General features: G+C 35.1%; 1 protein-coding gene across 2 annotated transcripts in view; it reads right to left on the bottom strand.

Annotated features, from left to right (window-relative positions):
* Positions 1–5766: 5766 nt before the first annotated feature.
* LOC149773214 (neo-calmodulin-like) overlaps positions 5767–15796 on the bottom strand; it is a 32422-nt gene continuing 22392 nt past the window's right edge. Inside the window, exons 2-6 of one of the 2 annotated variants that reach the window (XM_089946647.1) lie at positions 15485–15548; positions 11681–11824; positions 9638–9883; positions 6511–6637; positions 5767–6228 (exon numbers count right to left, since the gene is read on the bottom strand). In XM_089946647.1, the coding sequence (XP_089802773.1) occupies positions 6207–6228; positions 6511–6637; positions 9638–9883; positions 11681–11824; positions 15485–15524 (579 nt within the window). In that variant the 5' untranslated portion in view covers positions 15525–15548 and the 3' untranslated portion in view covers positions 5767–6206. The remainder of the gene's footprint in view (positions 6229–6510; positions 6638–9637; positions 9884–11680; positions 11825–15484; positions 15549–15796) is intronic. The other variant, XM_089946648.1, reaches the window with a different exon arrangement.

Below are 15796 nucleotides of genomic sequence, written 5' to 3' on the forward strand. Positions count from 1 at the left end.
AGGCTTGTGTATATGCTAGTATGGTGAAAACAGTGTCTGGGTTGTGCTTGCGGCCCACTAAGACATTACATACAGACTTTGATGATTCGGCGCACTCATTTGATGGAAGAAGCATAGTGGTTAATTTATTTATACCTCATGATTTCCGATGGCGTGGGTTCCCTGCCTGAATTTCCGATGGCGTGGGTTCCCTGCCTGAATGTGGCTTTACCACGCCCGGTAAAATTCGGCATTTTTTTATTATAGGAAAACGAACGCGCTAAGAGGAGAAGGTTGTCAAACATTTTCCGCTATCGGTGTCGTATACCACATCTCGGGGCGGTCAATGATTTGTAAGTTTTTTGAGTCTCAAACAAATGTAAATTGTTGGACCGCCTTATGTTATATCCGTCCCTTAAATTGTGTATCTTTTAGCTTTTACGGCATTTAAATGTTTAATAATGGAATAGTACGAGGTAGTCATTTCGAGCTCTCAGTTTTACACAGCAGACCAATTGGTCACAGTATGCAATTATATCCGATCTCTTGGTTTTTGTACCTCAAGATGCGCCAGGCACCACAACTGTGTGCATTAAAGACGAGAACGCGACGGTCAGTACCAAACGTGTCGGGTTTTTGTTATCTTTGGGATGCAATGCAGAACGTTGTCGGTTTGGTCCAAATTAACTATAGCGACACTATCATCATAGCAGACGCGGGTTTCTACTTAGTACACTTCCAAGGGCACCACGGAGACGGTGTGAGGGTGAACATTTTATTCGTGTAAATGGGTGTCTTCGATTGATGTACGAGTTCTAATACAAAATAATTAAAAACAAGTACTGTTATAAAGCGAGACTACGCACGAATTGCACATATTCATTAGGCGTTTATGGTGAAGAAAAGCACGTTTACAGAGATTTAACCAGTGAATATTAAAAGAACATCATGTATGGTGTGTTACAAAATAATAACAATATATCGAGGGTTTTCAAAGACAAGCTGACTAAGAATCCACGTGCAGTTTTGTAGATTAAGATGAAACCTCTAATAATGTAGGGCAATAACAAGGCATGGAAAGTCTGTTAAAGAATCAAACTGAGTGACTAGAAAGTATGTACAACGATTTTTCACATAATCACAAGGAAAATTGGAAGAAATAAATTAACTATATAGCAGTAATCATGACATGTGTATCATCAACATGGATAAAGTTGCACCTAAACCTTACAATGGTACGCGTTATTTAAGGGATAACAAACCTCTTTATCAAACGGTCACGTCAGAACCTTGCACTGCTTTTAGACTTTACGATGATAACGTTATTTAACGGATAAAATATAAACCCATTTACAAGACGATCAGGTCAGTACCTAGTACTGCTTTTACTACTTACAATGATAATGTTAAGTAGTTGATAAAATAAACCCCTTTGGAACACGGTCAAGCCTGTACCTTGTTATGCTCCTACAAGGTAAGATGATAAAGTGTGTGTGTATGTGTGTGTGTGTAATTTACATTTTTAACGTAGCTTTAACCATTTTTCAGTCATATCGCTACGATGTCTACAGTGTGACAGTTTATAATGACGTCTAGCACTGGGACATCATGCCGCAGACATGTAGAATTATATCCCACCCAGTCACATTATCCTGATACCAGGCCGACCAGTCCTAACACTAACCTCTCAATGATGTTTGAGGCAGAAATTAGTACCATTTTTGTAAGTCTTTGGTATGACTCGACGGGAGGTCGAACCCACGACCTACCTTATCCAAGGCGGACGCTCTAACCACTAGAACACCGGAGCGGTCAAGATGATAAAGTTATTTTGTGGCTGATGTAAACATGTTTACAATATGATTACATGCGTACCTTGTACGGTAAAGGAAATTAATGTCTGGTTTAAGTTTTTATTCTTCCTTCAATCCATTGTATCATCAAGCTGCCTTGTACATTACCTTCAAAAGGACCGTTTACGGAGATAGCCATGTCCTTCATATAGATAACGACCAAAATGTGCGTTGTCTAGAAACTCTTTGATTACAAAATTGTACGTATAATATATTTACATAACATGATGATTTATCGAGTTCTCGTAGACGAACTAGTAGGATAGTGAGCCTTTCTCGTTAATATACCTGGCAACGGTCAAAACACCTCTCTCAGCAGCATTGTTGCCTAGCGTCAATGTCACAAGATATCACATGACCTCATGTATGTATCAACTTTAAAATTGTCTTTCTCATGGAAAGTGTATTCATTTAATCTTATCTGGATGAATTTAGTACCTCGTCTTCATCCCGAGTAATATGTCCTTGCAAACAACATTCTAGGTGAACGTTTTCCATGGAAGAAGACAATAATAGAATACTCGTATTCTATTGCTCCATGTATGTGTATGACGTCCATTTTGTACATAGTACGTAATTTGCGCGTGTAACCTACATTATTGAAATAACACTATATGTATTAAATTATCAGATTACCAGGTATAATAGGAAGCTTTCTCAGTCCAACTAGTTTTAAGTGACCCTTTTCTAGAGTTGAACACAAAACTGAAAGTTTATTTATATAACCATAATTTTCTTTAACATATGAATCCGAATTTGTTTAGAAAAATATCATATGCGAGGATTCTGTGAATAATATATATAATGCAAGCTCTTAATCAAGAACAAAGTTCAGAACTGACTGTCGATTTACGTTTATTAAAAACTTATTTTTAAGTTCAAAACTGTTCGGTAAAGTGCAAATTGTGTATAACTGCGTATATCTAACGTACGGTATTGAAAAGTAGAATGTGTATCTTATATTAAGCCTTTCAGGATTTGTTATGGTATTGAGAAATTTTGTTGCTTGATAAACAATAAATTACAGCATTTGTATAAATAAAAATTCGAAATAAAATCCGTGTAAAATGTACAAGTAAAAATGTTCACTTAACCGTTTGCTTCCCGGTGCATAATATGGCGTTCTAACGGAAGCTAAACAATGCAAAGTGGTCTATTAAGTTACAGACAAACAATCTATATCCATATATAACCTGGATTTTATATGTCGTAATTGTTGCTGATAGCACTGTGACTTAGATCTTTGCTTGTCCTAGAGCTGCGTATCTCAATGGCGGTCATTCAATATTTTCAAGTTCAATACTCGTTTGCACGATAAAGACGCATTTATATTACAGATTCTGCAATGAAGCCTATATCTTGTACATGTTGTCGATCATATCACTACTTTTATTATGTACTTTGTGTGTGTGCGTGTGTAAGCGACCCAGGGTTTGTAGAAACCTTACACAAAGTCCCCTCTTATTGCAAGAGGCGTGTGGGTTGGCAGATTGTACCTTCTTTCAAGGTGTCCGCTTAATTTGGTTCTCGTTATCTAGAGGTTGACCGCCTTCGATGTTATTGGCCGGTTCGAATAAATATAAATATAAGTGGTGAAACTTATAGGTGGAATAGATAGAGATCTGAACAGATATATAGAACAGACCAACACGAGCCCCCGTACATGTCAACAATTTAATCAATTGCATAAAACAACTATGAGAATTCATTACATCAGGAATATACTTGGCTTCTAGAAATAAAACATTCACCGAATTACAGCAACAACAAAAAAATACAGATATATTTAAATAAAGTAGCCGATCTGTTTTACTGATAGATTTAGTTCTTCATAGGATCGAGTGAACACTCGAAGCCAATCCCTTGTACAATTGCATAACCTGCTTCTCCGGTTCACTCCACTTCCACTGTAGCTGTTCCTTCGACTTCCTTATGTTTCTTCCTTTTTCGGTCCTCAACTCTGCGAAGCACGTAGATTCACAGATACCTGGATCTCAGGATACGTCTCAGAATACGTCTCAGACATAATACGTCACAGGATACGTCGCAGAGTTAATACGTCACAGGAGCTATTTTCTCCCTTTTAAAAAAATATAAATAGAGACAACCTAAATTTTCTGTTGTTTATGATAACAGAGGCTTGCATTATTCTCCTCTCGTTATCAGATCTTACTATCGGTGCTAAACAGATGATAAGGCTATCGGTCGGCTCCACGTGTCCTATAATGACCCTAGTTAGTTTAATGGCTAATTCATCACGCATTAACACCTCACATTAACACTACACGAGGCATAACGGTTCCGCGCCAGCCTCAATTTACACAAGCGAATGAATGAGATATATTGCATCGCTTGCTACATCATTTCAGTCAATACACACTCAACCTTAATCATACGTAAAATCTTCTAAATTCGGTGAATTCACACGGATTCTCGTAACTCACATTAACGAATGTAATGCATGAAATTCTTAGAACCTAATTCTTATGCAAACAAGACGACAAATTCAAACAATTCGTCAAACTTATCTAAAGATTAATGTACGACTTCCTATGCATAAACTCAACACAGTTATACTTCTTAAGATAATTGATATACGAGTGTAGCAAATAGATTCATGCAAATATAAGTAAAAACAATTCAGCATTATATATGGGCATCACAAATTACATGGAATTGTCACAGATACCTTTGAGTTTTCAGCGTTCCTCGTTTCTACCGCCAAATTTGTTCGTCTATTTTCCTCGACAACAGTCATTTTGGACAACAGTTTTACGAGAGAATTTCTCCCAGATTTACTCTCGGTGTCTTCTTACACTTGTTTTCTCTTGCAGAAAAGCTTATAGAGTGACTAAAATTTTCGATGTGGCGATATTAAAACAAAGAAATTTAGTGTGGGTAACACGCCCCTTATTTAGCGTAACCAATCAGGATTAAATATATTTGCCGCCTTTTTACAGAGACGCCAAAGTCGTGGTCAACTTGACCTTGTAGTTTGAGTAACAGAGTTCTGCAATCTTTCAATCCTGACATGTACACTATGGAATCGAAGTTAGCTTTTGTTTTCATCATTCTTCTGTTGGCTAAATAAACGAATGCTTAGTTAAGAATAAAATTCTCCCCTCGAAAAGACATTACCAATCATGGCAGTATGGCGATTTGATACGCGCCTGTCCCCATAAATGTAATTAATTGTTCTCTGGCCCAAGTTAATGTGTACTTCATAGATCGCCAGAAATTTGCCCCTTCACAGCGTGTGTGTGTGTGTGTGTGTGTGTGTGTGTGTGTGTGTGAATGGAACAATTGCATAATCAGATTATAATTCGCAAACATTATCATGAGATGTTACTCCGTTGTGTATATTCCATGCCTATTTTACATCAACCATTTGTCGATTCCCTACTTTTGATTTGAACGATTTGTTTAGGCCCATAAAATGCATGATTTTACTGTGCTGATAAACGCATTAGGACAAATTATATTACATATGTCCGTCCGTGTTTTCTTTCAATACAGTCTTACTGAATGCTGGAAGCAGATTCCAGTCAACACAAAGTATGGTGTGTTAAAGATGAAGGTGGAACTTAATTTCTAATTTGATTTACCTGTATATACCTGTAGCAATGCAATCCTTTGAGAAGTTTGGTTGTTGTTCATGCTGTTGTTGTTCCCGGAAGTAAATTTGTACACGAGATCAGGTTTTGAAAATACTGCCACCTAGTGACTGGCTCCGACACTTGTCGGCTATATACAGTGACATTATTCTAGATTATTATCTAATCCACTAGTCCATGTAAGCTCAATCGTCATGCTGAGAAAATCAAAGACACTTGCAATGCAATTATTTAAAGAAACAATAGTGTATTTATTTATATTTGGCATCTATAACTGTATGACAAACGGATTAAGAGTTTAATAATAAGTATACAGGGAATATGTGAAGTATATATGGAGTTTGTTGAAAATATATATATAAAATATGAATTAATAATTTAGAGTAAACAATTCTCTTAAGTTTAAGGTCTAAAAAGACACAAGGAAATGTTTCTACTACAAAATTATCCGATGTTATTATAATAAAAACGGTACAATTATGTTCCCCATTGTAAATTTGTCTTTCAATTTGTATCACTGACATTGAAAAAAGGAAAATCAGAATTGCTTGTATAAACGATAAATAGCAGGGCAAGTCCGCTAAAAGCTGCAATTATAACTGAAAAAATATCGACCAGTGTTTCAGTTCTTAAACAGATTATAACTTTAAAATGTCAATAATGATCAAAAATATATATTTTCTAAAAAGAACGAAATTATCCTCAGAACAGCTTGGAATCAGACTGGCATTACTATTAACCTTGCTTGATCAAAACTGGTTCACACAGAAACTTCGTGAACTCTGAAAGAGAATAGAAAAGAGAAAATACATGTATTAATACAGTGGACCCAAAAGTGCCTTCAACGAGTCTTGATGCTTTGATTAAGCTCTTCTTTTATTCTTTGTATAACTTCGGTCCTCATCGAACTTTTAAATATTCACTAATAAGTTTGAGGCGCCTCGTACAGGTCCATCTCTCTCTCTCTCTCTCTCTCTCTCTCTCTCTCTCTTAACGATACATTTCTTTTGTTTATTGTCATATGCTGAGTAATAGTTATTATAGGAAAAAGAACGAAAGCTTACAGTAATTGCGATTTTAAAACTAAATCCGGGAAATGACAAATATCAAAACAATCTGGCCAAACATTATCATCATCATCATCGTCTTCTTCTTCTTCTTCTTCTTTTCTTCTTCCTTTCCATTTTGGACCTGAAATCGTAAGTTGCCAATAATATTGCTTTAGTAATTGCTTATAGTATAAGCTTTTCAAACTAGTCATTCCTGTTGGGGTTGGTGCACAATGATAGTCAAGCATTAAAAAATTCGATAAGGGCTGGAACTCAAATGTAGGCGTGTCTTCAAAATAGCATTCACGGTCACTGCCTTCTTAAAATGAAATGCATCAGTTCAAACTGACAAGGTTATAGATAGTTCATATTGTTATTGCAATTATTATAGTTAGTTCAATAGGCAAGTAAATGTATTTTGTCATAAAGAAGTTTAAAGAGACAAACAACTAACCTGTTAGCTAAACAAATCAGTTGATTGAGAGACAGACATACAAATGGACACATGCATAATTTAAGGCAAACATATACTTAGATACATAAGTATAGTAGTCAGACTTATCAATGGAAAACTGGATATAAACATGCATTTGTCATGTCACACATGTGTATGACACGCCAAATACATGCATTTTTCATTTGATTTTCATGAATGTCATGTCACATAGATGCATATGTGATGACATATACATGCATTTATCATGCAATATACATGCATTTGGCGTGTCACTTGCATACATTGGTTCAGTCATATGCGTTTGGCATTTTACATACTAGCATTGGCATGTCATATACATGCATTTGGCATGTCACATATTCATTTGTTATGTGATATGCATGTATTTGTCATGTAATATACATGCACTTGGCATGTTGCATACATTAATTTGGAATGTCAAATACATGCATTTGTCATGTGACATGCATGCATTTATCATGTAAGATAAATAAAATTTACATTTAATTGCTCAATGAGTGTTTGGCGATAATTCTGTTCACCCTGTACCAGAACATTTTCTATGCATTCACGGATTACCCCCCTCTTCTAAAGCAATGATCAAAGAGTATCCTTGAAACAAAATTGATGAGATTACGGTGTTAGTGTACGAATCTCGCCAAATTTCGATACCAGGCACCTTTCCCAAGATTCCAAAATAATTAAATTGTATACAATTTAAGCTCAATAATTAAATTTATTTTACTTGGCCTGACCAAAAGACCAACTCAGTTTCATCATAATCTCACTGTACTAAGGATGAGAGAGATTGCTGATATGCATGAGATAGTTTGCAGATATACATGAAAGAGACTGCTGATATACATGAGAGAGATTGCTGATATACATGAGAGAGATTGCTGATATAGATGAGAGAGATTGATGATATACATGAGAGAGATTGATGATATACATGAGAGAGATTGCTGATATACATGAGAGTTTGCTGATATACATGAGAGAGATTGCTGATATGCTTGAGAAAGATTGCTGATATAGATGAGAAAGATTGCTGATATGCATAAGAGAGATTGCTGATATGCATGAGAGAGATTGCTTATAAACATGAGAGACATTGCTGATATACATGAGAGAGATTGCTGATATACATGAGATATTGCTGATATACATGAGAGATTGCTGATATGCATGAGAGAGATTGCTGATATACATGAATACATGAGGGAGATTGCTGATATAGATGAGAGAGATTGTTGATATACATGAGAGATTGCTGATAGACATGAGAGTTTGCTGATATGTATGAGAGAGATTGCTGATATGCATGAGAGATTTCGCTGATACACATGACAGAGTGTGTGTGTGTGTGTGTGTGTGTGTGTGTGTGTGTGTGATTTGAATTTTTAACGTAGCTTTAACAATTGTTCAGTCATATCGCTACGATGTCTGCAGTGTGTCAGTTTATAATGATGTCTAGCACTGGGGCATCATGCCGCAGACATGTAGCTTGATGTCCCACCCAGTCACATTATCCTGACACCAGGCCGACTAGTCCTAACATTAATCTCTTAATGCTGAGCGCCAAGCGTGGCAGCGATACACATGAGAGAGACCGCTAATATAGATGAGATTGATGATATACATATTGCAAAATATTCAGCTGGCTTGCTTATTCCAACGCAATTTACCTAAAGTTAGGATCTATAATTACAAGAATGACCTGACTTAATATTGAATGATTAATAAGCTTGAAGAACTGCTCTGCCCACCACAGTAACAAAAAAACACAAAAAAGAAAATAATGCTTGTGGAAATAATGGTATCGCACTATTATTCAAGGGTCATAGTGTTTGGTGAGAAAGAAACCAAATACAAAATTAATCCTCTGCTTAGAGATGGGGAATTACTGAAGAAAATGTACGTGTCAATTCTTTAGTCTCTTTATTTCCATCACCAGGAGATTTTTTCCTTGGAAACTAATATGCAGAAATATGAAGAAATATAAAGTTACAAAATTAACATTGCGAAACACACACACACACACACACACACACACACACACGTATATTCATGTGGATGGGGAGTGACATGATGTACCGCTCCAGCAACATTAACCAATATATAATGATTCTGGCAAATTGGTGAGCGCCATATAACCACGCCACCACCATCGCTCCCGGACCAATGAGAAGAAAACAAGATAGGATTATGATTGAAATTAGATAAATAAAGCAATTATTGATCCATTGAAATAGACATATAAAATATTGAGATCAGGTTTTCGCACCAAGAATTTCTTTAGTAAGTCAAATATCTCACGTCGTAAAATCTATATTTTTGTGCAGTCATACATCTTCGTCGGGGATAGTCATTCGCGCTATCGGACAAACAACGATATGTTTCAGTGTCATCACTCAGTCGTCTTTCAATTTGTGCACCAAAGCGATATATATAATGACTCAAATGAATTGGGCGATGTCACCGAACACGTCAACAGCAAGATAAAGTGATATATATATATATATATATATATATATATATATATATATATATATATATATATATATATATATGGGAAGTTATGTCGTCAAGCTTAAATATCCAGACCATATTCCATTTTGTCTTGTTTGTTTGTATTTTTCTTTGAAGGGAAGATAGGATAGTGGTAGGTGGGGATATGCATACCTTCCACATCAACCTTGCCATTTTTATCCAAATCCATCACAGCAAACAGTTCGTTAATATCTTCTTCTCCGAGAGGGTCTCCAAGAGACAAGAGTGCTCCTTTCAATTCCTTGGTGTCCAGACTCCCATTTCGGTCCTTGTCAAAGTATCGAAACGCTTCGCGGAGCTCAACTTTAATTGTCTCTATTGGTTTAGAAAATTCTCTGATCAGCTCGCAGTACTCGTTGTAGTCAACAAAACCGCTGTCTGGACAGAGAGATAGAGAAAATATGCCATACAAAGTATAATCCAGGCTAACAATGGGCATTAAAATTAAATAAACTACTGCCCATAACCATGCCGATTTGAACACATTTTACTTTGAAGTTGGCGTTCTTAAGAGTTATATCACCATGGTACAGGGCCACCTAATCTAGAGGTTAAACTAGGTATAAAAATGCGTTCCCAGTCTTTGAAAGCTCGTACAAAAATGACATTAATCTTAACGTCCCGTTTCGCAAAGAACGCAAGGACAACAAAACCCTTCTTTACCTCTAATGAGTAGGTGGCAAAGGATATGAAAAGCGTTTCATTTACTAAGATTATAATCGTATCTTCATACCCATATAACTCTCATCAGTTGTACTTATCTATCTATCTATTCATCTGATATATATATATATATATATATATATATATATATATATATATATATATATATATATATATATATATATATCGAGAGAGAGAGAGAGAGAGAGAGAGAGAGAAGTTTTTCGGTAGCTTTTCGCATTGTTTCCTACACTTTCGATTAAATGTCATGTTTCTTCTTGTTTTTTAAAAGCTAATGTAATATTGATAAATATACATTTATTTGAGGTAAAGAAGTCTTTCTTTATAAATTGTGATCCATTTAAGAGAATAGTATCTATCAATACGGTAGTAACTCGCTTCTACATTTTCCCTTTGTAGCAGTCTTTCTCAAAGAGAATGTGATACCCCGCAAATAACAGCCAAATCTTGAACATTGGAAGGAAGAAAGAAGACTCCACTTAACTACTAACATTCTTTTTCAAATCATTATATATTTATGAGAGCAGCAGAAAGAAGATTATATACAAAAATCGCAGAAATAAAATAATAGTACTGCATATCTAAACAATTTATATTGATATTAATCTTCGTTACTATTGATATAAATCTTAGTTACTATTGATATAAATCTGTGTTACTATTGATATAAATCTTAGTTACTATTGATATAAATCTTTGTTACTATTGATATAAATCTTTGTTAGTATTGATATAAATCTTTGTTACTATTGATATAAATCTTTGTTACTGATATAAATATTTGTTACTATTGATATAATTATTTGTTACTATTGATATAAATCTTTGTTACTATTTATATAATTATTTGTTACTATTGATATAAATTTTTGCTTCTATTTATATAAATCTTTGTTACTTTTGATATAAATCTATAGCTAATGTTATAGACCTTGACTCAAAGCAGTATGTACTTTGATCTTAACGATTTCTGTAAGTGGAATAAATTTGGATGGAAAAGGTACTCTTCCCGCAACAGTGGTGAAATTATTTTAAAGAAGAAGATGGTTTCATTTTACCGGTTGGCCGAGGGTTCTTAAGCGTTCGCCTTTACCGATCACTGCCACTTTTTACAGCTACGTTAAAAATCCAAATCACACACACACACACACACACACACACACACACACACACGAGTGTAACGATGCGTAGTATATGTTTCATTGTACTTTTAAACGAGTATATAAAGATACCTGGTAAATACTGCATTGTATTGTTAAACGAGTATAATGATTCGTGGTAAATGGCATTTCTATGTTCCTTGCCTACAGCATTTAAAGTATATCATTGGTCAGCGATTACCTTGAGTTTTTGAAAACTACCTCAGCACGGTCGGTAACTCATGCGCTCGAAAGCGCGCGCGCGCGTGTGTGTGTGTGTGTGTGTGTGTGTTCGCCGGCCGAATGCTTACGCATAATAAAGACTCTGGACTCGGCATTAACTATTACTTACTGTCTTTGTCAACTCGGGTCATCATGTCGGCAAGATTTTTCTCAGTTGGATTTTGGCCCAGTGCTCGCATAACTGATTTCAGTTCATTGGTACAGATTTTGCCATCCCCATTTTTATCAAATAGAGAGAAGGCTTCCTGCATCTCTGAAAGGTTGTTTTAGGAAATAAGTGTACGAATATTAAATGAGAGAGTGAAGATTTCCATTAAATACTTTTCTTTTAACCTGTTGGAAGCACCATGATGTATATTGGATTTTTTTGAACAATATAAAACAACGTCTGGTTAGAGCAAATAGATAACTTACTGAAAAACAATAACGACAGCAGAAGTAACAACAACAATAACGATAACAACAACAGCAATAACAATAATATTAATAATAATAATGATAATAATAATAATAATAATAATAATAATAATAACAATATTTTTTTAGATTTAATTAATAATTTAATCAACGTGTAAGTGCAATTCATGAAAAAGTTAATAAACGTGGATGTGCAAGTTTTTCTTTAAATGTACAGTATATATTTCTTTTATATTTTGAAAGGTAAATATTCTTTCGTATGGGTGCAATATTTTCCTGATATATACATGGAATTCAATGTCAGATTTTCTGTCCTACATGTCAAGAAGTTGTGTAAATACCATTTAGGATGTCCTTGGATATCGACGTTTTGACATAAAAACTTTAGAAAAATAATTGTGTTGTATAAATTGTGTGCGGTTGTCGGTGTGACGGAAGTGGGGTAGGCTTATCAAATAATTATATGAACTTTTTGAAATCTGTCTGCTCTAGTTCACAATGATTACCTCGGCATAAAGCAGTCATTCGACATTAGACAAGTAGTGATATGAAGTATATTAAAAAGAATGCATCCAAGTAAAATTCATACCCTCTGCTGGGTTTTTTGAAACTGTCCTATATTTCGCATTCATTAGCCACGTACGCAAGCCATGTGATTCAGTTCATGTCAATGTATTCAGATGTGATCTCGCTAAATTTGTGCTGAGAGAGAGAGAGAGAGAGAGAGAGAGAGAGCCAGAGAGAGAGACAGAGAGAGAGAGAGAGACAGAGAAGAGAGAGAGACAGAGAGAGAGAGAGAGACAGAGAGAGAGACAGAGAGAGAGAGAGAATGTGTATTGTGATTCTTTAAGCGAAATAATGTTGGAATAGTGTATTAGTATTATCGATAGAAACGTTATATGTCGCACGATTAGACGGCACAACTTTTAACAACACACTCATGGCGGTAAAACATTTGAAGAATGATATTCAAACCACTCATGGCGCAAACATAATTATCTTGACCTCTGTAACTCTCGTGCAGAATCGCGAATGTCAATCATCTAGTGCATATCAGAAATCTCATTGGTCATCTGACCATTCTAAATACCATCTTGATGTTTACTAACGGATGAACTCCACGGGCTCCAGTGATTCATATTGAGCTACGTTGGTCACCTACACTGATAGGTCATATGGTCAGTCACGAGTCCAGTGGGTCACCTATGCGGGTAGGTCAAATGGTCTGTCAGGAGCCCGGTTGGTCCCCTGTACGGGTCGGTCAAATGGTCTGTCAAGAAACCTTTGGGTCACCTATACGGGTAGGTCAAATGGTCTGTCATGAGCCTTGTAACCCACTTATGTGGGCCGGCCATGTGGTCATTCAGTAGTACTAATATTAGTACCCTTACTCGTACCTCGTGGACAGGGTACTAACATGAGCATATACGTGTTAATGGAGCAAGCCGGGTGTGATTCACACCCAGCACTCTTTTAGCCTAATAATAACACTTTAAACATAGTCCTTGCATATAATCCAATAAATTGAGTAGTCCTCTTATTTAATACCGGAAGTATCGAAAATCATTGTTGAAATAGTTGTAAAATCTCGTTTACCTTTTTTAGCCGATATTTTTGTTTAGATCGTCCGCCATATTATTTCAAATAATGATTACTTCCGTTCTCGGCCTCGTTTGTTTGTGTGCCATATAAGGACACTGACGCCATATTTGGAAATGTAAACAAATCGTAGTAAAAATTTGGCGCCGTTTGGGTCAGAAATTCTGCGCATTAAAAGTAAATACGGTTTATCGGCAACTTTGAAATTCCACCAAGAAGCGATTATTCGCACTTAATTGATAATAATGTAGCGTAGAATATCCAAAATATGGTCTGGCAAGCCTTACGTAGAAAAGGGGTCACGGCGAGAGTCTCGCGTTATCTGTCATGGCGGACAGGATACGGTTAGAGTAACCATGCCAATTTATTTTATCGTGTAAGGGCTTAATAAATTCAAAATAAGCCAAACTTCTTTCACAACATGATTATACTTATGTAGTTGATTTCTACACTGTTTGTTTTTCTGACTTTAGTGATGATTTTGTTTGCTCCATTACATGATATGGGATCAGTTCGTAGCCTCAACCACAACAAATCAAGTTGAGGCTACGACATCGTAGCTAGTCATTCAGAAGCCAGCAAGATCAACAATGTGGGTTCTACTATGCGACATGTACAGTTTCAAGATGTTTTGTCTTCAACATTGTCTGCCATTTGTCATGAAACTTACTCCGCAAATTTAAGGCCCCCTGTCAATCAACACGATATTTGTCAAACAGAAAACCCTGATTTTAGTTTTCATATTTTTACTTTTTATTAGAAGGCAGAACAGTCTACTCGTATTCTTTAGTTATTTGCATGCTTTTACAGTGTCAGTGAAAAATACCTCACTTTTGGGGTAAATACACTTATCTATTAAAATAACCAAAATGTAAGGGAGGATTGTGCGTCCGTTTCAGAATTTGTAGGTCCTAGCTGAGGTAAAGCTGTATATAAAGCTGCGGTATTGATGTATATAAAGACAATGGAGTTGCCACTTAAGTCCCATTCATTATACTCTTCAGTACAAAAACTTCCCCTAAACTGAATAACCTTTGATGAAATATCATTTTTAAATCAATTACAGTAAATATAGCACTATCCAAAATGTTAAAAACTAGACCAACCGTAAATAAAAATATGATCATAAGTAATGTTATATAGGTAACATCCATACATGTAATATGATCATAAATAATGTTATAAACTGTACCAACTGTAAATGCAGTATGATCATAATTAATGTTATAAACTGTACCAACTATAAATGCAATATGATCATAATTAATGTTATAAACTGTACCAACTGTAAATGTAATATGATCATAAGTAATGTTATATACTGTACCAGCTGTAAATGTAGTATAACCATAATCAATGTTATAAACTGTACCAACTGTAAAGGCAATGTGATCATAAGTAATGTTATAAACTGTGCCAATTGTAAATGTAATATGATCATTAGCAATGTTATATACGGTAACATCCATACATGTAATATGATCATAAATAATGTTATAAACTCTACCGACTGTAAATGCAATATGATCATTAGTAATGATGTATACTGTACCAGCTGTAAATATAATATGATCATAATTAATGTTATAAACTGTACCAATTGTAAATGTAATATGATCATGAGTAATGTTATATACTGTACCAGCTGTAAATGTAGTATAACCATAATCAGTGTTATAAACTGTACCAACTGTAAAGGTAATATGATGATAAGTAATGTTATAAACTGTGCCAACTGTAAATGTAATATGATCATTAGTAATTTTATGAACTGTACCTACTGTAAATGTAATATGATCATAAGTAATGTTATAAGATGTAACAACCGTAAATGTCAGAAATGTAGATGACATTTTTGAGCTTAAAGATACCTTACTTGAATCTGGACTAATCATACCTTTCGCAGTGTAAGGATCCATAAGATTGGAGTCGTCCATTTTATTCCTATTCACACCTATAATCTGCCAAATAAATAAAATATGGCTTTATTCTGACCATTTCCTTCATCTAGTTGGATTATGATCCGTCTTAAACAAATACGATAGTTGCGATCTCTTGAAGGCCTTAACACATTTGTCTTAAATTTTACTATCCATCTCAAAACTTCATTCACAAACTAAGAATTTTTGGAATATCTGGTAACAATAGGTTTTCTCATTGATAATTCAGCATGCATCATGGATTAAATTAATGTCATACAACATTGAAT

The sequence above is a fragment of the Sinohyriopsis cumingii genome, unplaced genomic scaffold, assembly GCF_028554795.1.
Source record: "Sinohyriopsis cumingii isolate HCF-2022 unplaced genomic scaffold, ASM2855479v2 utg000813l, whole genome shotgun sequence".
NCBI classification, from domain to species: domain Eukaryota; kingdom Metazoa; phylum Mollusca; class Bivalvia; order Unionida; family Unionidae; genus Sinohyriopsis; species Sinohyriopsis cumingii.